The 24,849-nt window shown below is 37.7% G+C and overlaps 2 protein-coding genes across 3 annotated transcripts; both read left to right on the plus strand.

Annotated features, from left to right (window-relative positions):
* The first annotated feature begins 8,212 nt into the window (after positions 1 to 8,212).
* Or10a2 (olfactory receptor family 10 subfamily A member 2) lies at positions 8,213 to 9,166 on the plus strand. Its single transcript, NM_001000205.1, has one exon. It carries the CDS (start codon positions 8,213 to 8,215, stop codon positions 9,164 to 9,166), a length of 954 nt encoding a protein of 317 aa, NP_001000205.1.
* A 4,909-nt stretch (positions 9,167 to 14,075) lies between these two features.
* Or10a4 (olfactory receptor family 10 subfamily A member 4) lies at positions 14,076 to 18,494 on the plus strand. Of its 2 annotated transcripts, XM_063285690.1 has the most exons (3): positions 14,076 to 14,202; positions 16,672 to 16,733; positions 16,890 to 18,494. In XM_063285690.1, the coding sequence occupies exon 3, from the start codon at positions 17,311 to 17,313 to the stop codon at positions 18,256 to 18,258; it is 948 nt and encodes a 315-aa protein (XP_063141760.1). In that variant the 5' UTR covers positions 14,076 to 14,202; positions 16,672 to 16,733; positions 16,890 to 17,310; the 3' UTR covers positions 18,259 to 18,494. The 2 variants fall into 2 exon arrangements, with proteins under 2 accessions (XP_063141760.1, NP_001000206.1); NM_001000206.1 differs by lacking the exons at positions 14,076 to 14,202; positions 16,672 to 16,733 and having other exon boundaries at positions 17,311 to 18,258.
* Positions 18,495 to 24,849: the final 6,355 nt, after the last annotated feature.

The following is a 24,849-nucleotide window of genomic DNA, read 5'->3' on the forward strand; positions in this document are numbered from 1 at the left end:
AAGATGAACTCTCAATCCTAAATATGTATGCTCCAAATACAAGGAAACCTACATACATAAAATAAACCTTGCTAAAGCTCAAAACACACATTGCACCTCACAGAGTAATAGTAGGAGATTTCAACACCCCACTCTCATCAATGGACAGGTCATAGAAACAAAAATTAAACAGATATGTAGACAGACTAAGAGAAGTCATGAACCAAATGGACTTAACAGATATTTATAGAACATTCTATCCTAAAACAAAACGATATACCTTCTTCTCACCACCTCATGGTAGTTTCCCCAAAATTGATCATAAAATAGGTCATAAAAGAGGCCTCAACAGGTACAGAAAGATAGAATTAATCCCATGCATCCTATCAGACCACCACGGGCTAAAACTGGTCTTCAATAACAATAAGGCAAGAACGCCCACATATACATGGAAGTTGAGCAATGCTCTACTCAATGATAACCTGGTCAAGGAATAAAGAAAGAAAGACATTAAAGACTTCTTAGAATTTAGTGAAAATGAAGCTACAACATACTCAAACTTATGGGACACAATGAAAGCTGTGTTAAGACTAAAACTCATAGTTCTGAGTGCCTGCAGAAAGAAACAGGAGAGAGCATATATCAGCATCATGACAGCACACCTATAAGCTCTAGAACAAAATGAAGCAAATACACCCAGAAGGAGTAGAAGGCAGGAAATACTCAATCACAGAGCTGAAATCAACCAAGTAGAAACAAAAAGGACTATAGAAAGAATCAACAGAACCAAAAGTTGGTTATTTGAGAAAAACAACAAAACAGATGAACCCTTAGCCAGACTAACAGGAGGACACAGAGAGTGTGTTCAAATTAACAAAATCAGAAGTGAAAAGTGAAACATAACTACAAAATCAGAAGAAATTCAAAAATTCATCAGATCCTACTACAAAAGCCTATATTCAACAAAACTTGAAAATCTGCAGGAAATGGACAATTTCCTAGACAGATACCAGGTATTGAAGTTAAATCAAGAAAAGATAAACCATTTAAACAACCCCATAACTCCTAACAAAATAAAAGGAGTCATTAAAGGTCTCCCAACCAAAAAGAGCCCAGGTCCAGATGGGTTCAGTGCAGAATTCTATCAGACCTTCATAGAAGACCTCATACCAATACTATCCAAACTATTCCACAAAATTGAAACAGAAGGAGCACTACCGAATTCCTTCTATGAAGCCACAATCACTCTTATACCTAAATCACACAAAGACTCAACAAAGAAAGAGAACTTCAGACCAATTTCCCTTTTGGATATCGACGCAAATATACTCAGTAAAATTCTGGCAATCCGAATCCAAGAGCACATCAAAACAATCATCAACCATGATCGAGTAGGCTTCATCCCAGGCATGCAGGGATGGTTTAATATACGGAAAACCATCAACATAATCCATTATATAAACAAACTGAAAGAACAAAACCACATGATCATTTCATTAGATGCTGAGAAATCATTTGACAAAATTCAACACCTCTTCATAATAAAAGTCCTGGAAAGAATAGGAATTCAAGGCCCATACCTAAACATAGTAAAAGCCATATATAGCAAATGAGTCGCAAACATTAAACTAAATGGAGAGAAACTTGAGACAATCCCACTAAAATCAGGGACTAGACAAGGCTTCCCACTCTATGCCTACTTATACAATATAGTTCTTGAAGTTCTAGCCAGAGCAATCAGACAACAAAAGGAGGTCAAGGGGATACAGATTGGAAAAGAAGAAGTCAAAATATCACTCTTTGCAGATGATATGATACTATATTTAAGTGATCCCAAAAGTTCCAACAGAGAACTACTAAACCTGATAAACACCTTCCGCAGAGTGACTGGGTATAAAATTAACTCAAATAAATCAGTAGCTTTCCTCTACACAAAAGAGAAACAAGCTGAGAAAGAAATTAGGGAAACGACACCCTTCATAAGAGTCCCAAATAATATAAAATACCTCGGTGTGACTTTGACCAAGCAAATAAAAGATCTGTATGATAACAACTTCAAGCTTCTGAAGATAATAATTGAAAAAGACCTCAGAAGATGGAAAGATCTCCCATGCTCATGGATTGGCAGGATTAATATAGTAAAAATGGCCATTTTACCAAAAGTGAACTACAGATTCAATGCAATCCCCATCAAAATACCATTTCAATTCTTCAGAGAGTTAGACAGAACAATTTGCAAATTCATCTGGAATAACAAAAAACCCAAGATAGCTAAAACTATCCTCAACAATAAAAAGACTTCAGGGGGAATCACTATCCCTGAACTCAAGCAGTATTACAGAGCAATAGTGATTAAAAAAAACTGCATGGTATTGGTACAGAGACAGACAGAGAGACCAGTGGAATAGAATTGAAGACCCAGAAATGAACCCACACACCTATGGTCACTTGATTTTTGACAAAGGAGCCAAAACCATCCAATGGAAAAAAGATAGTATTTTCAGCAAATGGTGCTGGTTCAACTGGAGGTCAACATGTAGAAGAATGCAGATTGATCCATGCTTATCACCCTCTACAAAGCTTAAGTCCAAGTGGATCAAGGACCTCGACATCAAACCAGATGCACTCAAACTAATAGAAGAAAAAGTGGGGAAGCATCTAGAACACATGGGCACTGGAAAAAATTTCCTGAACAAAACACCAATGGCTTATGCTCTAAGATCAAGAATCGACAAATGGGATCTCATAAAACTGCAAAGCTTCTGTAAGGCAAAGGACACTGTGGTTAGGACAAAATGGCAACCAACAGATTGGGAAAAGATCTTTACCAATCCTACAACAAATAGTGGGCTTATATCCAATATATACAAAGAACTCAAGAAGTTAGACTGCAGGGAAACAAATAACCCTATTAAAAAATGGGGTTCAGAACTAAACAAAGAATTCACACCCGAGGAATGCTGAAAGGCTTAGAAACAAGTAAAGAAATATTCAACATCTTTAGTCATAAGGGAAATGCAAATCAAAACAACCCTGAGATTTCACCTCACACCAGTGAGAATGACTAAGATCAAAACTCAGGTGACAGCCATTGCTGGTGAGGATGTGGAGAAAAAGGAACACTCCTCCACTCTTGGTGGGATTGCAAACTGGTACAATCATTCTGGAAATCAGTCTGGAGATTCCTCAGAAAATTGGACATTGAACTACCTGAGGACCCAGCTATACCTCTCTTGGGCATATACCCAAAAGATGCCCCAACATATAACAAAGACACATGCTCCACTATGTTCATAGCAGCTTTATTTATACTAGCCAGAAGCTGGAAAGAACCCACATGCCCTTCAACAGAGGAATGGGTACAGAAATTGTGGTACATCTACACAATGGAATATTACTCAGCTATTAAAAACAATGACTTTATGAAATTCATAGACAAATGGATGGAACTGGAAAATATCATCCTGTGTGAGGTAACCCAATCACAGAACAACACACATGGTATGCACTCATTGATAAGTGGCTATTAGCCCAAATGCTCGAATTACCCTAGGTGCACAGAACACATGAAACTCAAGAAGGATGGCCAAAATGCAAATGCTTCACTCCTTCTTTAAAAGGGAACAAGAATACCCTTGGCAGGGAATAGGGAGGCAAAGATTAAAACAGAGGCAGAAGGAACACCCATTCAGAGCCTGCCCCACATGTGGCCCATACATATACAGCCACCCAATTAGACAAGATGGATGAAGCAAAGTGCAGGCTGACAGGAGCCGGATGTAGATCGCTCCTGAGAGACACAGCCAGGATACAGCAAACACAGAGGCGAATGCCAGCAGCAAACCACTGAACTGAGAATAGGACCCCCGTTGAAGGAATCAGAGAAAGAACTGGAAGAGCTTGAAGGGGCTCGAGACCCCATATGTACAACAATGCCAAGCAACCAGAGCTTCCAGGGATTAAGCCACTACCTAAAGACTACCATGGACTGACCCTGGAGTCTGACCTCATAGGTAGCAATGAATATCCTAGTAAGAGCACCAGTGGAAGGGGAAGCCCTGGGTCCTGCTAAGACTGAACCCCCAGTGAACTAGATTTTTGGGGGGAGGGCGGCAATGTGGGGAGGATGGGGAGGGGAACACCGACTAAAAAGGGGAGGGGGGAAGTGGATGTTTGCCCGGAAACCGGGAAAGGGAATAACACTCGAAATGTATATAAGAAATACTCAAGTTAATAAAAAAAAAAAAAAGAATACCCTTGGCAGGGAATAGGGAGGCAAAGTTTAGAACAGAGGCAGAAGGAACACCCTTTCAGAGCCTGCCCCAAATGTGGCCCATACATATACATCCACCAAACTAGATAAGATGGATGAAGCAAAGAAGTGCAGGCTGACAGGAACAGGATGTAAATCTCTCCTGAGAGACACAGCCAGAATACAGCAAATACATAGGTGAATGCCAGCAGGAAACCACTGAACTGAGAACAGGACCCCTGTTGAAGGAATCAGAGAAAGGACTTGAAGAGCTTGAAGGGGCTCGAGACCTCCTATGAACAACAATGCCAAGCAACCAGAGCTTCCAGGGACTAAGCCAATACCCAAATACTGTACATGGACTGAACCCTGGGCTCCAAACTCATAGGTAGCAATGAATAGCCTAGTAAGAGCACCAGTGGAAGGGGTCCTGGTCCTGCCAAGACTGAACACCTAGTGAACGTGATTGTTGGGGGGAGTACAATATTGGGGGTAGGATATAGAAGGGGAGGTAATGGGTTAGGGGATATTGGCCCGGAATCCAGGAAGGGGAATAACAATCGAAATGTAAATAAGAAATATTCAATTTAAAAAAGATTAAATAAATAAATAAATAAGTAAAATATAAGCCATATAGGCACACAACCATATCCGTTTCTTTTTACTTTTATAATAGAATGTGCAGAAAAATGTCTCATCTGTACTAGTATGTGACATGAATATTTGTTCAATTGATAAACTATAGGTGTTTTTAATAAATATAAAGCAATTTATTACATCTTAGCATCACTTCTGTCCAATGAGAAAATTATCTTTAAACAAACTGGAAACTGAAGGTCAGAGGGTTTAACAAAACTGGTGAGCACCACAAGCAGAGAGCCCCAGACCTGGGGTTAAAATTTAAGATGTTCAGCTTTCAGACTTTTAGTATGTTCCTATACATGGTGATGATGCTTCCCTTTACTAGAATTTGGTCTTCTGTTTTAAGGTTTATCCTTCTGGTATTGGAACTTCATCATGGCCTCGAAGGAAAATAGATTCAAGAAAGGGCAGGTCCCATGGGGAATAAAAACATCTACTAACACCTGGGGAAATAAAGGTTCTTTCTTGTCATCTGACTCCAAGGACAATGGAGACACTGTGAGGACAACTAAAGATTTTCTGTCACCTGTGTCAGCTTCCTCTGCTCCTGTAAGCTCAGTGCAGATGCATCTCATGGCAGTTTTTCAGCCTGCTCAGCAAGGCCAGTGTGTCTCACTTAACATTATTTAAGTATAAAGAGGAGTATTGGTAAATAGCTATGAAGAAAGACAATTGGAATGTCTATTACCATTTATATTACTTAAATATTCTCACTGAGTCTATGTTTCTGACCAACAAATTTGCAGAGATTAAAAGATAATTCTAATCGTCTTAAAGATTCCTCTCTCATTAATTGTAAGTCATCTCTGTTATCTACTATTACCATTGCCCTGTTATTGACTTTTAGCTGGCATTCAAACAAATTGGCTCCATTACACCATGCCTCTTTTGAAATGCATTCAAAGTTCATTAACATTCTGAATCTGTCAGATTTTTTTAATTTTCTGTAAAAATTTTGTTCATGATTTTATGTAAATAAATATAATTTTATGGAAGACATAACCAATTATGATAGCCAACTGATATGATGAAGTCATTTCCAAACATCCAATTGCCCTTCATCGTAAAGGATTCCTTTACAAAGCAATGTCTTTCCATTTGTTAAAACGAGACACTTACTTTAAAGACACAAATTAATTATTTTTATATTACTTCTTGAAATAAATTGTTAGGCAGTTGCAGGAAGTAGAATAGTGTGGTATATCCCTTTTCCCAAAGTGAACAGCTGTAAAATGCCTTATAGTAAGATATCCAGGATGCTAACATTTCCTTTAAAATGGATGTTGGTAAGTAATTTTTCTTTCTTCCCTCAAACCAAAGTGTGGTTTATATGGATATTTTTATTTATTTTACAATGTTGAATTATTTTTCTAATCAGAAAACTTAACCAAAATTTCCTTATCACTTCCCCCCAATTTTAGTCAAAACAAGAAAATCTGTTCATTATAAAAGTTACTGCATGTCCTTTTTAATACATAACTAGTATTGACAGATCTGGTGCTGCCTTTCATTGACAGTAAGAACTTTTCTACTTGAGAGTTTCTACTGCATTATTGATCCCCTTACTGTTTTGTAAGACTTTATTAGAAAATTCAAAAAATTATACTCTTCAGGAAAATCGTGGATCAATTTGACCATAGTCATTCTGTGATAACAATCCCCTGTTCCTTGATAGAGTTTTGGGATTTTAAATGTAGCCTTGATAGTCACATTATTTATTAATAATAATGACCTTTCTTCAATAAATTTTTCCCTGCTTCAGAATTGGTTAATAGTGAATACTCCTAGGAAAATTGAGCCTACAACCTGGTCTCCTTGTTTCTGGGCACACAGCTTTCATTCTTCTCCTTCATTCATACTATACCTCCTGGCCTCACAATTTACAGAACAATTTGTCTACACGAAGGGTATGAGCGTGTCATTCCCATGTCCCAACGTCCACATGTTTCTTCATCTAAAAAATAAAGTCCAAATTCATTAGCATGGGATAAAAATCTAAGAGTGCAAAATATCCAACACCAACCATTATTTTTCTTTTCTCTTTTTTCTCTAAAAATGTTGGTTTGTGGGATTTTTTTCCTGGTTTGTTTGTTTAGTTTACTTTTAAAAGAGAAGCCTTACTCTCTAATACAGGTTAATCTAGAACTCACAAACGTTCCAGATTTGCCTGGAACACACGGCCATCACCTGCCTCAGCCTCCCAAATGCTGGGAACATAGGTATGACCAGTCACACCCAGAATCTAAGTTTCTTTCACTTTTCATGTTTTTCTTTTTTTTCTTATGCTGATTCCCTAAACGTATATATATAGTTTACTATATTTATTTTCCAACTTTATCATATCGTGTTTTCTTAGAATTCAATATCATGAATTGCAGCAGTGACACTAAGTACTTGTTGATAAGCAACAAAATTAGAATGAAAGAGGATCCAATTACGTCTAAGGAACCTCCTGAACTGGTTGATTTTATTTTTCTTTATTGGATTTTTTTTTATTTTCATTTTAAATGTTATCCAGTTCCCAGTTTCCGGTCCATAAACCCCCGATCCTATCCCCCTCCCCCCTGATTCTATGAGGATGTTTACCCACACACCCACCCGCTCACCCATTCCCAACTCCTCCCTTGACATTCCCCCCACACTAGGGCATCATGCATTGGCAGGACCGTGGATTCTCCTCCCATCGGTGCCCAATAGGGCCATCCTCTACTCCATATGCCAAACAAGGCAACACAGTACAGCTGCAAATCTGTGTGTGGAAAAGGACATATATGTTCTTTCTTGATTTTTCACCATTACTCTGAGGTTAAAGTGTTCACACAGAAATAGAATTTTCAGGGGAAGAGAGAGCATAAGCTGTTTTCAATAGCTGTTAGCCCATCATTCACCTCTCAAAGTCAAGTCTCAAAAAGATTATAAAAAAATCATTACTTGACCTAGCTACTTTTATTTTTTGATTTCTAGAGCCTTGATAAATTTCTATTTGATATACTTTTGTAAATTATTGACCATGGATATATTTCTGAATTGTTAGGGTGCATTAAGGACCATCACATCTCCAAAAATATATTCTTCAATGCCCTTTCTACAAATTCAGGTCTCTACCTATGCTTGGCCTTTCTAGATGTTCATGTACAATCTGGAAAAAAAATCAACTTCAGAAGTTCATTCAGGCATGTCTAAGCTTATGCACTAAGAATTTGTCTTCTTCTTCCCAAGGATCCTTACTCTGGCTCTTTCCATGAAATTAATCAGTAATCTGGAGAAAAAGAATCCAAAATCTGATTTTTGTGCTCAAGAATCTGTCTTTATGAGCACAGGAGATTTTTGGCCATAGCCATGGCTGCAGGAAACCAGACAAGAGTAACTGAGTTTGTCCTCATGAGCTTCTCTTCTCTGTCTTCTGAAATACAGGATGTTCTATTCCTGGCCTTTCTAGCCATCTATTTAGTCACTCTGATCGGAAATAGCCTCATCATTCTGGTGACCTTAGCTGACCCCATGCTGCAAAGCCCCATGTATTTCTTCCTCAGGAACTTATCCTTCTTAGAGATTGGCTTCAACATGGTCATTGTACCCAAAATGTTGGGGACCCTTATTGCCCAGGACACAAGCATCTCCTTCCTTGGCTGTGCCACTCAAATGTATTTCTTCTTCTTCTTCGGAGTGGCTGAATGTTTCCTCCTGGCCACCATGGCATATGACCGCTATGTAGCCATCTGCAGTCCCTTACATTACCCAATCATCATGAACCAAGGGACACGTGTCAAACTGGCTGCTGCTTCCTGGTTTCCAGGATTCCCTGTAGCCACTGTGCAGACCACATGGCTCTTCAGATTTCCATTCTGTGCCAACAACAAGGTGAACCACTTCTTCTGTGACAGCCCACCTGTGCTGAAGCTGGTCTGTGCAAATACAGCACGGTTTGAGGTCTATGCCATTGTCGGAACCATTTTGGTGGTCATGATACCCTGCCTGCTGATCCTTTGTTCCTACACTCTCATTGTAGCTTCCATCCTCAAGATTCCATCAGCTCAAGGGAAGCACAAAGCCTTCTCCACCTGCTCCTCACATCTGCTTGTTGTCTCTCTTTTCTATGTGTCTTTAAGCCTCACTTATTTTAGGCCTAAATCAAATAATTCTCCTGAAAGCAAAAAGTTGTTATCATTGTCCTACACTGTTGTGACTCCTCTGCTGAACCCAATCATCTATAGCCTAAGAAATAATGAGGTGAAGAATGCCCTCAGCAGGACCTTTCACAAGGCCCTGGCCCTCAGAAAATTGATCCTGTAGACATTTAAAGGTAAGGTTAATATTTGCTGAATGGAGAGCATATATTTGTGACTTATATCTACCTATTGATCTCTATTGTGATGAATTCCGGTTGCCAATGTGGGTTTTGGAAATCTCATTGGAAGATGAAAATACCCACTAATATAGTTTAGACATATTATTGCAATCTACACAAAATTTACTTTACTTGCTAATGATATAATCACAAACTCTATCTTTAATTTTCTTGTTCATTTTCTATTAATAGTCATGAACTTAACTCTTAAATCACCTAGACTTTGAGGTGAATAAAGAAAAAAGGAACCCAGAGAACTATAGTGAGATGAACCATGAATAGTGTGGTCAGATGAGGTGGGAATCTCCTGAAGGATTGAGTAGTGGTTAAGATATCCACAGGGCAAAAGTATTAGGGCTACCCATGGTGTCATTCTGGTCATTCCAAGTCTTCCCTGCTCCCAAATTGCCGATGGTTTTCACCTTTCCAATGAACACATATTTATTATTCATCATGGTATGGCAAATGAAACTCAAAACTATTTGTGTTTGTTTGGTCCAGAATTTTCTATGGACAAAATACCATGGCCTGTATGTTTCAGGATGAAGTTATAATCTTCAAATTCCTCCCTACTATTCCTTTCATAACCTCATGGCACTTTATTTTATAGATGAGTCATTTATTTATTTAATCATTTACTGTTACAAAATTTGCCATCAAAATCAGCTTTTTGCACATGTCTTTTATTTCTAATGATATGTATGACAGATGTAAATCTAGAAAATTAATTTCTGGGGCAAAATATAAATGCAAGAATAATATTACATAATGAAAATATCAATCCATTAAAATTATCACCAGCAGGTTTTTAGTATGTTTATTTCATTAAGAATATTTATTATGATAAATTGATATTGACTATTTCATTTGAATAATAAGTTCAGTGAATTTTTAATTAAATAAAATAAATCTTGAAGAGTGAGGAAAAATAGAGGAGTATATGAGAGGAAAGGTACACATTTCATTTGAACCTCTGAATACATACTTCAGATAATTAACACAGGTAATGTCTTAATATTCCACTGTTTCTCTTCAAAGCCTGAAACCATTATTTGGTCAAATTCATCCATCTTTCAATTATTCACTACAATTTATCATACACTCTGTACTATTCAATTCATTTGTGCTTAAATTCCAACTTTATCAATAATTTCAACTTTATAAATACTTTTGTGCATTTATTTTACAATCTAGCTTTTCTTGAAATACTTTTTAATTCTTTGAAAACTAAAACTTCATTCTGTTTAGGTATATCAAAAGCCTTATATTCCACAGAACTACAAAAAAACACTAGGAATATATGGATAGAATTAGAGCCTAGTAAAAACTATAGAATTTCAAATCCAGAGTATTGTCATAATAACACTTGATGTGTAGATACACAATACAACACAATGCAATAATCAGTAGATATTTAACATGCACAACAACAAGTAGAACAGAAATTCCGATGGTATTTCCAATAGAACATTAGATGTTGAGGTAGATGAATGAGGTAGTCTAATCTAGTGAGACATCCTACAGATGATCATGAAAGTCAATACCGTATCCCAGAAACCAAAACCAAATCAATCAAGGTGTATCCCAAGCTGTGGGTGGAAACTAAGGTATAGGTATTATTTCAAATGATTCAAAAAGAATATCCATGAAAACTCAAAATGCAAGACTTAATAATTAGTTCAACGTTGAGTATATAATTACTTTGTACAATAAAATTTTAAATTATAAAATGTGTGTTGTGTTTTGTATTGGGCTGGGTAAATTCACCTGTGCCTGCAACTGCATACATGTAGAGGGGAGAAGAGGTCATTGAGTATGTTCCTCTATCATTCTCTCCCTTGTTTCTTTGAGACAGTATCTGTCATTAAAGCAGAAGCATATCATTTTGGATAGGTTGGCTGGCTAGCAAGCTCCTGGGACCTGCAGGATTTTGCTCCCCACCCCGTCAGTCTTAGGATTACAGCCACATATTGTCATGTAAGGGATTTTACAAGGATGCTAGAGATTTGTACTCAGATTTGTACATTAAGTGAGCACTGCCCCATCTTTGACTTTTATAGTATAAAAATTTACAAATTAATGGGATACTCCAGCTTTACAAATGATGCTATGTTGAAGTAGTATGAGAATAAATTAATTCAAAATAATCTTTAAAGAAGAGTTTATGGGAAGTGATTGTAGACGGCATATCGCTAATTGTGCTACTCCAAATACCAGGGACAAGTCTGGAGAAAGACCAGGCCTTACAGCAAAACTAAAGTGTCCTGAAAGGCTGGAGAAGACACACAAACTATGTAAAAGCTGGGGTTACACGGGATTTCTCTTCTTGCCTGTTCTTCTGTTTGTTTAGAACACAAAACCAAGAGGAACATCACTTGCTGCGGGACCCAGCAATGATCAGCACACATTGGTTACAGAGTCAGAAAGTCAAGACGAAAACTTGATTACCAATGACATAATTGAGTAGAGCAATTGTAGTAGAGAGGAGAAAGTATGAAGCTTAGCTTTGATTTCATATGAAATCCTGGCATCAGTCTGATCCTCCATGAAACAGTGAGGCATAAGCAAATCTTTATCCTTCCTATGGATCATATACGATAAAGAGGAGAGAGCATTCTTCCAGAAACCTCAAGCTCAGAAGGATTTTAGGATTCAAGGACATTCTTCTATAGGTACCAGAAAATCTGAAAGAAAAGCTTGTACCAAGTTTAGGAATGTGGTAAATTTTAAATTATAAATGTGTATTACCTTGATTTGTAAAATTAAAGTTTCTAAAGGAAAAGATTCACAGAGTCTGTAAAATTGGCCCAGAGAAAGAATGTAAGAGCTAGAGGGTGGGGTTGGATACTGTAAAAGGTTATCTTCTAGGCATGGCATAGCTCTTGCATTAATGAACTCATAGCAAATAAATTGATTACCAGACAAGACCTGGATAAGGTCAAGACAACCACAATTCCAGGATGGAAATGAATGTATACTCCAGGCCCTACTCTTTCATGATAATGTATTGGAACCTGATAGCTGCTGGAAGAAGGTACAACCATTTTATTAAAGTTGCTCCCAGTGATAAGTTTTCCATGCTCCTGGTGGATAGCCCATACCCATACACAAATAGGGAGTACCGATTGCACTTAGTGGGTTTTCAAAAATAACCAAAAAAAAGCCTTAAATTGAAAAGGAACATGTAGTGATGCTCATATGGAGAGTTAGAGAAATAGGGACTGATAAGATCATATTTCATCATATTATTGTGTAGAATTCTCCACAAAGAGAAAGACTGGCCCAAGAGGATTGAATGGAAAGTATACCAGTTATCATCTCTACAATCATCCCTTCAGGAATCTCCATCATCTATGATTTTGAGTTAAGAAAAAAACAAAAACAAAACAAAACAAAACTGCAAACCCTTTAACCAAAACACCAAACAAAAACACTTTTAAAAAAGTAAGGATCACTGAAACTTTAAATCTAAGGGAGCTGGATGAGATAACTTCTCCAAATTCGAAATTCAATGCCTACCCAGCAGTATGAGTTTTCCATGGATACTCTTATGTTATGTTTAAACTAATTATATTCAGACTCATCTTCCACTGATAGGTATTTCTCAACAGCAGTGATACATACTAACACATAAGAAGAGGTAAGTATTTTCCTTTCTTGAGCAATACTTTTCATGACATGTTATTTCTGCAATGGATTCAAAACCACACAAACCCTTATACAGAAGAGTGACAGTTCTGTTTCCTCATCCCCCACTTAGATGCAGTGACCTTGTGGATGTGACCAAGACAATACACAGACTGTTGACTTCTTAAAGGCATCTTTCTTCCCCTTCCCCATATATTTCTTCAGCTGACTCACAAGGAATAATAATTTTCCCATAATAATTGTTCCCTCATGCTCATGGTTTATATCTAAAGAAAAAAAAAGCCAATGGTGCTTTTGTTGCTGTATCATTTTCTCCTAAATGCACATTCATGATTGTAATTTCCTATTTTATAAGATTCCTTTGTTTGTTTTCCTTCTAAACTTTATACCCCATTAAGAGGTGGCCATTTACTACTAAATACTTAGCACCAGTTATGTGATAAGCATCTGATAAATGAAGTTCCAAGTGGACCCTATACATTTCTTCTTTATGAGGACCTGTATTATAAATGGTCCTCTTGCAAATGCTAGAATGAAATCGGTGTTGAGGGAAAGGATGAGAGGGAAAATGACAGAGAGAGTAAGTATCCCTAACTATTCTCACTTTATTTTTGGTTGCAGGTGCCATGTTTGTAACCAAGAAACAATAATGAACAAGTCAGATACAGTTAATGCTTCAAGGAGAAACTTAAAATTAAATAATACTTAAAAGGTATTTTTGAAACATGTCATTTTAAAGAGGAGGAAACATTAAGGGAAATCAATTGGTTATGATAAACATAAGGGAATGAAATAGTCTTGAGACTCAGACTGGAATCCTCCAGAGTAACAGACATAGGCAAAGTGCAGTATCTCTGGAGTGATGAGCACTGCAGAGCTCAGAGCCTGTTTATAAGACCTGGCCCAGCCAGTGCACAAGATATACCTGAAGTGACTGGCATGGCCCTGAAACAAAGCATCTTGCAGAACTTGACAGTGGCACAACCCAGAGTCTACTAGATATTGAGAACGAAACAAGCCTAGCCCAGAGAGTCTTTGCAATTACTGACTGAGACTACCTAGTGTTTATCTGGAATAAGTGGCACAGTCAAAACCAAACTTAAGGGCTCTTCTGAAGTCACAAATAGCCTGATGGTTCTCCACAGTGAATGTCACAAAGGAAAGTTCTTCCAAAATTTACATTAACAGATGTCACTGACAAGAGGTGAGTAAAGGACAAGGGGTTGGTGGCATAGACTCACAAGCTTTTGTAAATAAGACAAATCATCACCAAAATATGTCTTCTTTGACAAATATCTAAGAGATGGGAAGAGAGATTGGAGACACTGGTGAAGTATGTGGAATTTTATAGAACTTGACAAAATACGTATTCTGAGAAATGTGTGAAGTAATGGTGAAATGTGCTTTAAAATATTCAGTGTGTGTTTGCATATATATCATTTCAGTTGGTCCTTCAATATCACCCTGACAGGTAGTAATATTGCTTTTAGTCTTACGTATCAGAAAAAATAGCATCAGTTATGTCAGTGTCCAATTTTATGATGGTTTAAAAGTTATCTTACCCTCAGTACTCTGACCTGCACTGAAAACAGAGTCCTTGCTGATAAATCTGTGTGGAATAAAATCAACATTTAATATGGCAATTTTGCTCAACACTCTTTAGTATTTTTCTAGTTCTTCTGTCTTTTACAAAACACAGAATCTCCAAGGTGCTAGTCCTGAAAGGAGACACTGTGAACAGAGAGGTGTCACTATGCAAGCCACCAACCTCAACTAAGTTTCTCCATTACTTTCACTTCCTGCTATAGCACACTCTGTGTCTATGTCACAAGCACAATCAATAAAAGTTCTGTATTCACTGTTCAATACCTAAAGGAAACTGAATTCTATTGCACTGATAATATCTTCACAAATAGAACCTCAGCTACAGAAAGGCCATTTTCAATATCTACCCAGTGACTTCTCTCCTGCCCTTTCTCTTCATAGTGTGGAAACAGAATCTAAAAGAGAACTGGAAGATGATGGGCCTGAATGAAAGAGAGGAAAAAATAGCTCAAAAGAAGAAAGTATTAAGTGGAAGGCTGGCAAGGGATCAAAACAAGTGAATGAAAGTACATAATTACAACTACAGGGAAGGAGGTAGATGAGAAATTTAGGGTTTTTTTTTTTTCAAGTCTCTTGCAACCCTGAGTCCTCAGGAAGATGCAGCTGGAGGCATTTCAGAAAACAGGAGACAAGCAAAACTGTATGATGATAACTCAAAGACCTTATCTTTCTTTCCATCCAAATCCTATTTGACTTCAGCATTGCCATTCCCTGTCTGTGCTTTAACGGGAGTCTATGCCTGCTTGAAAGCCAGAGAGCAATAACTCGTCGGGTGTGAAGTTCCTAAACTTTTCTAAGTGTTCCTTTGATAACTGTTTTCTTTCCTTTCACTTGTTTTCCAGTATCTAACTGCAGTCATATGACCATGTGCCCTTAGAAAATTGTGTTTACAACAGTTCAACCTAACACTGGTCATGGCTAGACTTCACTAGATTGCTTTTAAATTATTCAACAATGTTCTACCAGAATATTTGCTAAATCTCTAATGAAGTTGTAAAACCTATAGCTTGTATGTCATAAATCATCTGTTGCTATGTAAACAAATATTAAAGAAGGCTTCTTTTCATTGTTATTCTTTTCTTATTGAAGACATTTTTCTCATATGATTTATACTAATTTCTATTTCTTTTCCCTCTACCCTACCAAATTTCCCTCACAATTTCTCTCCCATCCAGATTTGTCCACCACACACACCCTTTCTGTCTCTCATTATAACACAAACTATCTTCTAAGAGAATGATATGATACGATATATGATATGATATGATATGATGTGATGTGATATATCAAAAAATTAACATGTCAGCATAGGACAAAACAGATAAACAGAGGGAAAAGTGCCCAAAAATTAAAAATAAGGAAACAGAAGCCCACCTGGAGAAACCAAGGATGGGGATTTTTTAATAAACATCAATCAGCAAAATCATTAAGTATCCCCATTTTATATTTACCTTTCCTTCTGACCTTTCTATGCTGAACTCTTGAACCTACATGGTACTTGGGTGTCTTCTTTTCAAGGAGGCATTTCTAACAGTCTCTACACCCAAATGCCTTGCTCCCTGATGACTTTATTGTGCAGCATTGTTCATACTCACGGCCCACACAGCACACATTCTACCAGAAAAACTTGCTACTTATGTATGTAATCATTGAGAAGGCTGTTTCTACAAGAGCAGAGATTATCAGTCGTCATCAATTATGACTTTTGATGACAACCACACAGAACACAATTGGCAATTATTGAATAATTCTTATTCTTTTGTCTTAGAAATTTGAATAGTGGGGGGTAAAGAGAGTTTGAGCAATGGTTTGGATAGATTTGCTTCTTAGAAAGCAAAGATACCATCAACTGTCATAATCATCATGGCTGAATTTTATTGAGAAAATGCAATGCATAGGACAACATGCTACACATTTTAATTTTGTTTCTTTTTCTAAGATTCTCATCATCAAAATCTGAGACTTTCAATTTTGAAACTTTGTTATTAATGAAATCTTCTATTGCTTTCTCTTAGAAAGTCTTCCTTAGTACTGACATCTGGGGTAGACTTTATTAACATGTTATGTATGACCATCAAACATCTCAATAGCCAAGCACAAGATAGCCAAGAGGAGATAATGTGAAGGCTTACCTAACACATCAGGATTGTCACATGGGGCTGATGTCATCTCAACTATGTTCTTTGCTCACGTACAGAAACTTTGAGAGTTCTTCCTCCCTGAGATGCATATATGTTCACCTCTGTGCTGTAAGTCTTGGTGAGTATATAAAAGGGGCTTTCTGAAATAATATTAAATATTTATTAATATATAGGGTTTGGATATTGGTACTGTTTTAGGACTACTCAAGAATCATTTCCATTTAATCATTATAACTGTTTCTTTTTGTGTTTTCTCCTCTTTTACTATGCAAAGTGAACCAAGTTGAACTTCATCGTCTTCCTTTGTACATCAAAACCACTCACTTTAAAAACAACTGTCTTTATTAACCTACTGACAACTGAAGAGTGCTACGGCAAGAAAGTAAGTGGAGTTGTGCCTTCATGTCTTCTCCACAGAACAGTGAAAAGCTTGGAATGTACAAATACATATAATGCATGTCAGTTTAATTGGAAGGAAAAAGCAGGGTATTTTCAGAACAATCAGGAACTCAATAGTCAAAATCATTTCATGCATTTCAGAGAGAATGAATGCTTGATATTCAATAGTCACAGCAAATGTAGAATACAGAACCACAAGAAGTTCCCTATTTAGAATAAAATGTAAGCTTTAACTTAACATGTGGAATTTTTCTACATTCCTGAATCTTGAATTTCCAATGAAATCATACTAAAGAATGACCTGGGGAAACTGGACAACCGTCAAGGAATTTATTCTTACCAGCTTCTCAAGCTTGTCTTATGAAATACAAGCTCTACTATTTCTCCTGTTTTTGATCATTTACCTAGTTACACTCTTGGGCAATGTCCTCATCATCCTGGTTACTACAGCTGACTCTGCTCTACAAAGTCCCATGTACTTCTTCCTTAGAAACTTATCCTTCTTGGAAATAGGCTTCAACTTGGTCATTGTGCCCAAGATGCTGAGTACTCTGATACTGCAAGACAAATCCATCTCCTTCCTTGGCTGTGCTACTCAGATGTATTTCTTCTTTTTCTTTGGGGCTGCTGAGTGCTGCCTCCTGGCCACAATGGCATATGACCGCTACATGGCTATCTGTGATCCCTTGCACTACCCAATAATCATGAGCTGCAGGTCCTGTGCCCAGCTAGCAGCTGCCTCTTGGTTCTCGGGGTTCCCGGTGGCCACTGTGCAAACCACATGGATTTTCAGTTTCCCTTTTTGTGGTCCTAACACCGTAAACCACTTCTTTTGTGACAGCCCCCCTGTCATAGCCCTGGTCTGTGCTGATACCTCCCTGTTTGAACTGGAGGCTCTGACAGCCACGGTTCTGTTCATCCTCTTTCCTTTCTTACTGATCCTGGGTTCCTATGTCCGCATCCTCGCCACCATCTTCAGGATGCCTTCAGCTGAGGGAAAACGCAAGGCCTTTTCCACTTGTTCCTCCCATCTCCTGGTTGTCTCCCTCTTCTACAGTACTGCCATCCTCACATATTTCCGGCCACGCTCAAACACCTCCCCCGAGAACAAAAAGATGCTATCACTCTCCTACACAGTCGTCACTCCAATGTTGAACCCCATCATCTACAGCTTAAGGAATAACGAGGTGAAAGCTGCACTGAGGCGGATCATGCATAGAACTCTGGGTCCTCAGAAGCTATGATTGACTTAGAAACTAGCAAATGCATGGTGTGAGGATAAAACAAAGAACAATGAATTCTCTAAGTAGCTACTCTTTCAAGGAACACTATGCACCTACCGAAATTGTGGACTCTCCACTAGGATCCACTAGAGGATGAAAGAATGAAGGTACAGAAAGAAGTATAGCAGGCTGAATGAGTCACTAGGTTCTCTAGGGTACTCCTTGGTACTTCAACTAAACGTGGACAATTTCCTACAACTCACCATATATTTTTATTTTAATCCTGAAATTATTTATCCAGTTATTTAGAATCTGTTTTACTTCCCTTGATTTGCCCAAACACAGTATCTAAATATTTCATGGGCACCATTATGTTAGTTAAAATAATTATACTAATAAAACAAATAAATGTTTTTATTCTTTCACCCCTCCTTATTTTCAATTGCTTTTTTTCACTTGAGTTCAAAACTTGATTCAGAATACCACAGGAGAGCCAATCTATCCCATGAATACAAAGTCTAGAACGAAGTTCTTACCTAATGCAATTTGTATCCTAGTGACAAAGAGAGACAATGAAAAATACTATAAACCTCCAGGGTTTATGGTGGTTGGTAATTAAAGAGTTTTGATTATGCTGCCAAAATTACAATGTGTTTCATCTATAGAAAGAATATTCCACATTTAAAGCACATTGTCATATACACTTCACAGATAATCACAAATTACCCATTGGCAAATTGAACAGTTCTTGATAGGAAGGTTGCAGATGCTCTCCAGCTAAAAATAAGTAGACAATTTTGGGGACCTGCTGTAGTTAACCCAAATGTTATTTTATTTTCTCAATTTTTGTGCTTTTATTGTGATTGAATGAACTCATTTTTTCTTTTTTTTAAGATTTATTTATTTATTTATTATTTATAAGTACACTGTAGCTGTCTTCAGACACCAGAAGAGGGCATCTGATCTCATTACAGATGGTTGTGAGACACCATGTGGTTGCTGGGAATTGAACTCAGGACCTCTGAACGAGCAGTCAGTGCTCTTAACCACTGAGCCATCTCTCCAGCCCTCAGTTTTTCTTTCAAGACTGCACATTTGATCAACAGAACAGTCTCTCCTCCGAATTCTTCTCTATGAACACACACAAATCTGAACTTTCAGTAAACAGCAGCCTTGGCATACTGGCTGCATACACGTGTACAAACACATTTCTAATGATGCAATGATCATGACAGGGTAAAGACCATTTACTGCAGAGGGATTCCCTCTCTATTGATTGTATTATCCATGCTTTCCTTTTTGGCATGAGGAATTGTAATCAGCTGTTTCCTGCACAAAGTGTCTTCAGCATAATGATAACAAAAGCCCTCTAATAAGAAACAGCAGAAAAACACATTATGTTTTAAGATTTTTCATTGGATTTTTTTATTTATTAACATTTCAAATGTTATCACCTTTCCTGGTTTCCTGTCCATAAATGCCTTTCCCAAACCACTTTCCATGCTTCTATGAGGGTATTCAACCACCCATCAACCCATCCCTTTCTTCTTACTACCACTAACAATCACATACACTGGGGGTTGAGCCTTGGCAGGACCAAGGGTTTCTCCTCCCATTGGTGCCCAAAAAGGCCTTCCTCTACTACATTTGCAGCTGGAGCCATAGGTCTGTCTGTGTATACCCTTTGGATGGTGGATTAGTCCCAGGGATCACTGGTTGGTTAGTATTGTCTTTATTATGGGGTTGCAAACCCCTTCAACTGGATCAATTCTTTCTCTAAGTTCTCCAATGGGGACCCTGTTCTCAGGTCAATGTCATGCTCTTGAAGAACCACTCAGGAGACAGCTATATCAGGACTTGTCAAAATGCACTTATTGGCATCCCCAATAATGTCTGGGTTCGGTGACTGTGTGAATATGGGCTGGATCCCCAGGTGAAGAAATCTCTGACTGGCCATACCTTCGGTCTCTGCTCAAAACTATGTCTCTGTATCTCCTCCTATGAATATTTTATTCCCCCTCTAAGAAGGACTAAAGCAACCACATTTTGGTTGTTCTTCTTGAACTTATCACTGAGAGCATACTATGTGTGTTTTCTGCGATTGGGTTACCTCACTCAGGATGAGATTTTCTAGTTCCATCCATTTGTCTATGAACTTCATGAAGTCATTGATTTTAATAGTTGAGTAGCACTCCATTGTGTAAATGAACCAATTTTTTTCTGTATGCATTCCTCTGTTGAGGGACATCTGATTCTATCCAGCTTCTGGCTATTATAATATGCCTGCTATGAACATAGTGGAGCATGTGACCTTGGTATACATTGTAACATTATTGGGATGTATGCCCAGGAGTGGTATAGCTGGGTCCTAAGGTAGTACTATGTCCAATTATCTGAGAACCTCCATACTGATTTCCAGAGTGGTTGTATCAGCTTGCAATCCCACCAACAATGGAGGAGTGGTCCTTTTTCTCTACATCCTCACCAGCATCTGTTGTCACCTGAGTTTTTTAGTTAAGCCATTCTGACAGTTATGAGGTAGAATCACAGTGTTGTTTTGATTTGCATTTTCCTGATGACTAAGGATGGGAAACATTTCTTTTGGAGCTTCTCATCCATTTGATATTCCTCAGTTGAGAATTCTTTGTTCAGAACTGTACCCTTTTTTTTGAGAATATTGAAAATATTTAATGAGAGTAGAAGGACATGCATCTCCACAGTCCTTTGGTTTTACATATTGTACACCATTTTTATAGGGTTATTTGGCTCTCCGGATTCTAACTTCTTGATTTCTTCATGTATATTAGCCTTTATTCGGGTGTAGGATTGGTAAGGATCTTTTCCCAATCTGTCGGTTCCTGTTTGTCCTCATGACAGTGTCACTGCCTAACAGAAACTTTGCAATTTTAAGACCCATTTATTGATTCTTAATCTTAGAGAATTTGCCATCGGTGTTCTGTTCAGGAAATTTTCCCCAGTGCCCATGTGTTCGACGCTCTTCACCATCTGTCTTCTAATAGCTTGAGTAAAATTAGTTTTATTTGTAGGTCTTTGATCTACTTGGACTTGAGATTTCTGTAGGGCTATAAAAATGGATTTGTTTGCATTCTTTTTTAACTATAACTTTTTTATTGGATATTTCTTTATTTACATCTCAAAGGTTATTTCCTTTCCCACTTTCCTGTCCATAAACTCAATATTCCCTCAACTCCCCTTCTTCGATAAATTATAAATAAGGCTTCTATGAACAACGCGGAGCATGTGTCTTTGTTGTATGTTGGGGCCTCTTTTGGGTATATGTATAGCTGGATCCTCAGGTAGTACAATGTCCAATTTTCTGAAGAACTTCCAGACTGATTTCCAGAGTGCTTGTACCAGTATGCAATCTCACCAACAAAGGAGGAGTGTTCCTCTTTCTCCACATCCATTTCTCCAGATCCTCAACAGCATCTGTTGTCAACTGAGTTTTTTATCTTAGTTATTCTGATTGGCATGAGGTGGAATCTTAGGGTGTTTTGATTTGCATTTTGACTAAGGATGTTGAACATTTCTTTAGGTACTTCTCATCCATTTGATATTTCTTAGCTGAGAATTCTTCATTTAGTTCTGTACCCCATTTTAATAGGGTTATTTGGCTCTCTGGAGTCAAATTTCTTGAGTTCTTTGTACATTTCATATACCTCTATACCATGTAAGGTTGGTAAAGATATTTTCATAATCTGTTGGTTGCCCTTTTGTCCTAATGACAGTGTCCTTTGCTTACAGAAGCTTTGCAGTATTTTGAGGTCCTATTTGTTGATTCTTGATCTTAGAACATAAGCCATTGGTGTTTTGTTCAGAAAATTTCCCCAGTGCCCATTTGATTGAAATTCCTCCCCACTTTTTCTTCTATTAATTTGAGTGCCTGGTTTGATGTGAAGGTCCTTGATCCACTTGTACTTAAGCTTTATACAAGGCAATAAGAAGGATGACCAGAATGTGGATGTTTCACTCCTACTTAAAAGGGGGAACAAAAATATTTATAGGAGGGGATATGGAGGCAAAGTTTAGAACAGAGACTCAAGGAACTGCCATTCAGAGCCTGCCTTACATGTGGCATATATATATATATATATATATATATATATATATATATATATATATATATATCTCCACCAAAACTAGATAAAATTGATGAAGCTAAGAAGTGCAGGCTACTTGGTCCTGCTAAAACTGAACCCCCAGTGAACGTGATTGTTGGGGGGAGGGTGGTAATGGGAGGATGGGGAGGGCAACACCCATATAGAAGGGGAGAGGGAGGGGTTAGGGGGATGTTGGCCTGGAAGCTGGGAAATGATATAACAATCGAAATGTAAATTAGAAATACTCAAGTTAATAAAGAAAAAAAAATAAGTGCAGGCTAACAGGAACCAGATAAAGATGTCTCCTGAGAGACACAGCCAGAGCATGTCAAATACAGAGGTAAATGCTAGCAGCAAACCACTAAACTGAGAATGGGATCCCCATTAGAGGAATTAGAGAAATGATTGAAAGAGCTGAAGGGGCTTGCAACCCCGTAAAAGCAACAATGCCAACCAACCAGAGCTTCCAGGAACTAAACCACTACCACTACTACTTTACATGGATTGACCCATGGCTCCAACTGCATATGTAGCAGAGGATGGACTTGCTGGGCACCAATGGAAGGAGGAGCCCTTGGTTCTGCCAAGGTTGGACCCCAGTGTAAGTTAATGTTGGGGAGGGGGCTGGAAGGAAGGTTGGTTGGGGAGGGGAACACCCTTACAGAACAAGGGGACATGAAGAAGATATGGGTTTATGTACAGGAAACCAGGAAAGGGATTAACATTTGAAATGTAAATAATGAAATGTCCAATAAAAAATAAAATAAAATATAATTAAACACTATATAGTTTCTTCACACAAATAAGACATCAATGGAGAATTAAATAAATAAAATATGAAAAAACATGGATCTATTTGCATTCTTCCACATACTGACATTCAGTTGAACCAGCACCATTTGTTGAAAATGTTATCTGTTTTCCATTGAATGGTTTTAACTCCATTGTAAAGATCAAGTGACCAGAGGTGTGTGGGTTCATTTCTGGGTCTTCAATTCTATTCCACTGTTCTACCTGCCTGTCTCTGATCCAATACCATACAGTTTTTATGACTCTTGCTCTGTAATACTACTTGAGGTCAGGGATGGTGATTGACCCAGAAGTTCTTTTATTGTTGAAGATAATTTTAGCTATCCTGGATTTTTTGTTATTCCAAATGAATTTGCAAATTGCTCTTTCTAACTCTATAAAGAATTGAGTTGGAATTTTGATGGGGATTGCATTGAATCTGTAGATTGCTTTTGGCAAAATGGTCATCTTTACTATATTAACCCTGCCAATCCACGAGCATGGGGGATCTTTCCATCTTCTGAGATCTTCTTTGATTTCTTTCAACTTGAAGGTCTTGTCATACATATCTATTACTTGTTTGGTTAGAGTCACGCCAAGGTATATTATGTTATTTGTGAATATTGCGAAGGGTGTTGTTTCCCTAATATCTCTTTCACACTGTTTATCATTTGAGTAGAGGTAGTCTACTGATTTGTTTTAGTTAATTTTATATACAACCACTCTGCTGAAGTTGTTTGTCAGGCTTAGTAGTTGTCTGGTGCAACTTAGGGGTCACTTAATTATACTATCATATCATCTGCAAATAGTGATATTTTGACTTCTTCCTTTCAAATTTGTATCCATTTCAACTCTTTGTTGTCTGATTTCTCTAGCTAGGACTTCAAGTACTATATTGAATAAGTAGGGAGAAAGTGGGCAGCCTTTTACAGTCCTTGGATTTTAGTGGGATTACTTCAGCTTCCTCTCTATTTTGTTTGATATTGGCTACTGGTTTCCTGTATATTGGTTTTACTAGAGCCATGAACTGTGCATTCACAATTAGGGGTCAGAGGTGGGAGGCTGATCCTGATATGTATGTTCTTGTAAGTCAAAAAGAGTGTGAACTGTGCAGAGACCCGCATTTATTCTTCCTCCATGTTCTGGTTCTCTTCACTACCCACTTCAGACATATGCATGCACAAACAATAGTACCTAGATCACAATAAGTTATTATGTAATATTGTCAAATTTTTATTTGATAATGAAAAGAATTTCAGAAATCACAAAAGAAAACTTGTGAGAATCTGAGACTGACAACAACATATACCATAGTTTAATAGATATATTTCTGTCTTAGAAGATTGTAAGAACTTAGACGGGTCTTTTAAAAGACCTTCTTAGAAAAGGCTTCTGGGTAATGCAGAGAGTTAAATATTGCCACATAACAATCATACAGCATCGCTGACAGGAGGTAACATTGTATATTCATAAAGAATGAAAGCAGAAGCTCAGAATATCTTTACTGTCAAAGAATAAACCAGAAGGAAGTATATCTCCCCTACTATTGCTTCATCTATTATGACCCATCTCCTTCAACGGAAGAAGTATGGGATAATGAGTGAGGTGTAATGGATAAAGCCTGATGATGAGCATCTTACCATACCTTACATTCATACACAAGACGATATGTGTTCTATGTAGGAAGTCAAGTGTCTCCGAG

The sequence above is a fragment of the Rattus norvegicus genome, chromosome 1, assembly GCF_036323735.1.
Source record: "Rattus norvegicus strain BN/NHsdMcwi chromosome 1, GRCr8, whole genome shotgun sequence".
NCBI classification, from domain to species: Eukaryota; Metazoa; Chordata; class Mammalia; order Rodentia; family Muridae; genus Rattus; species Rattus norvegicus.

Bases quoted from the DNA above. Each gene is read 5' to 3' on its own strand.
- Or10a2 (NM_001000205.1), top strand. From the start codon at position 8,213: ATGGCTGCAGGAAACCAGACAAGAGTAACTGAGTTTGTCCTCATGAGC.
- Or10a4 (XM_063285690.1), top strand. From the start codon at position 17,311: ATGACCTGGGGAAACTGGACAACCGTCAAGGAATTTATTCTTACCAGC.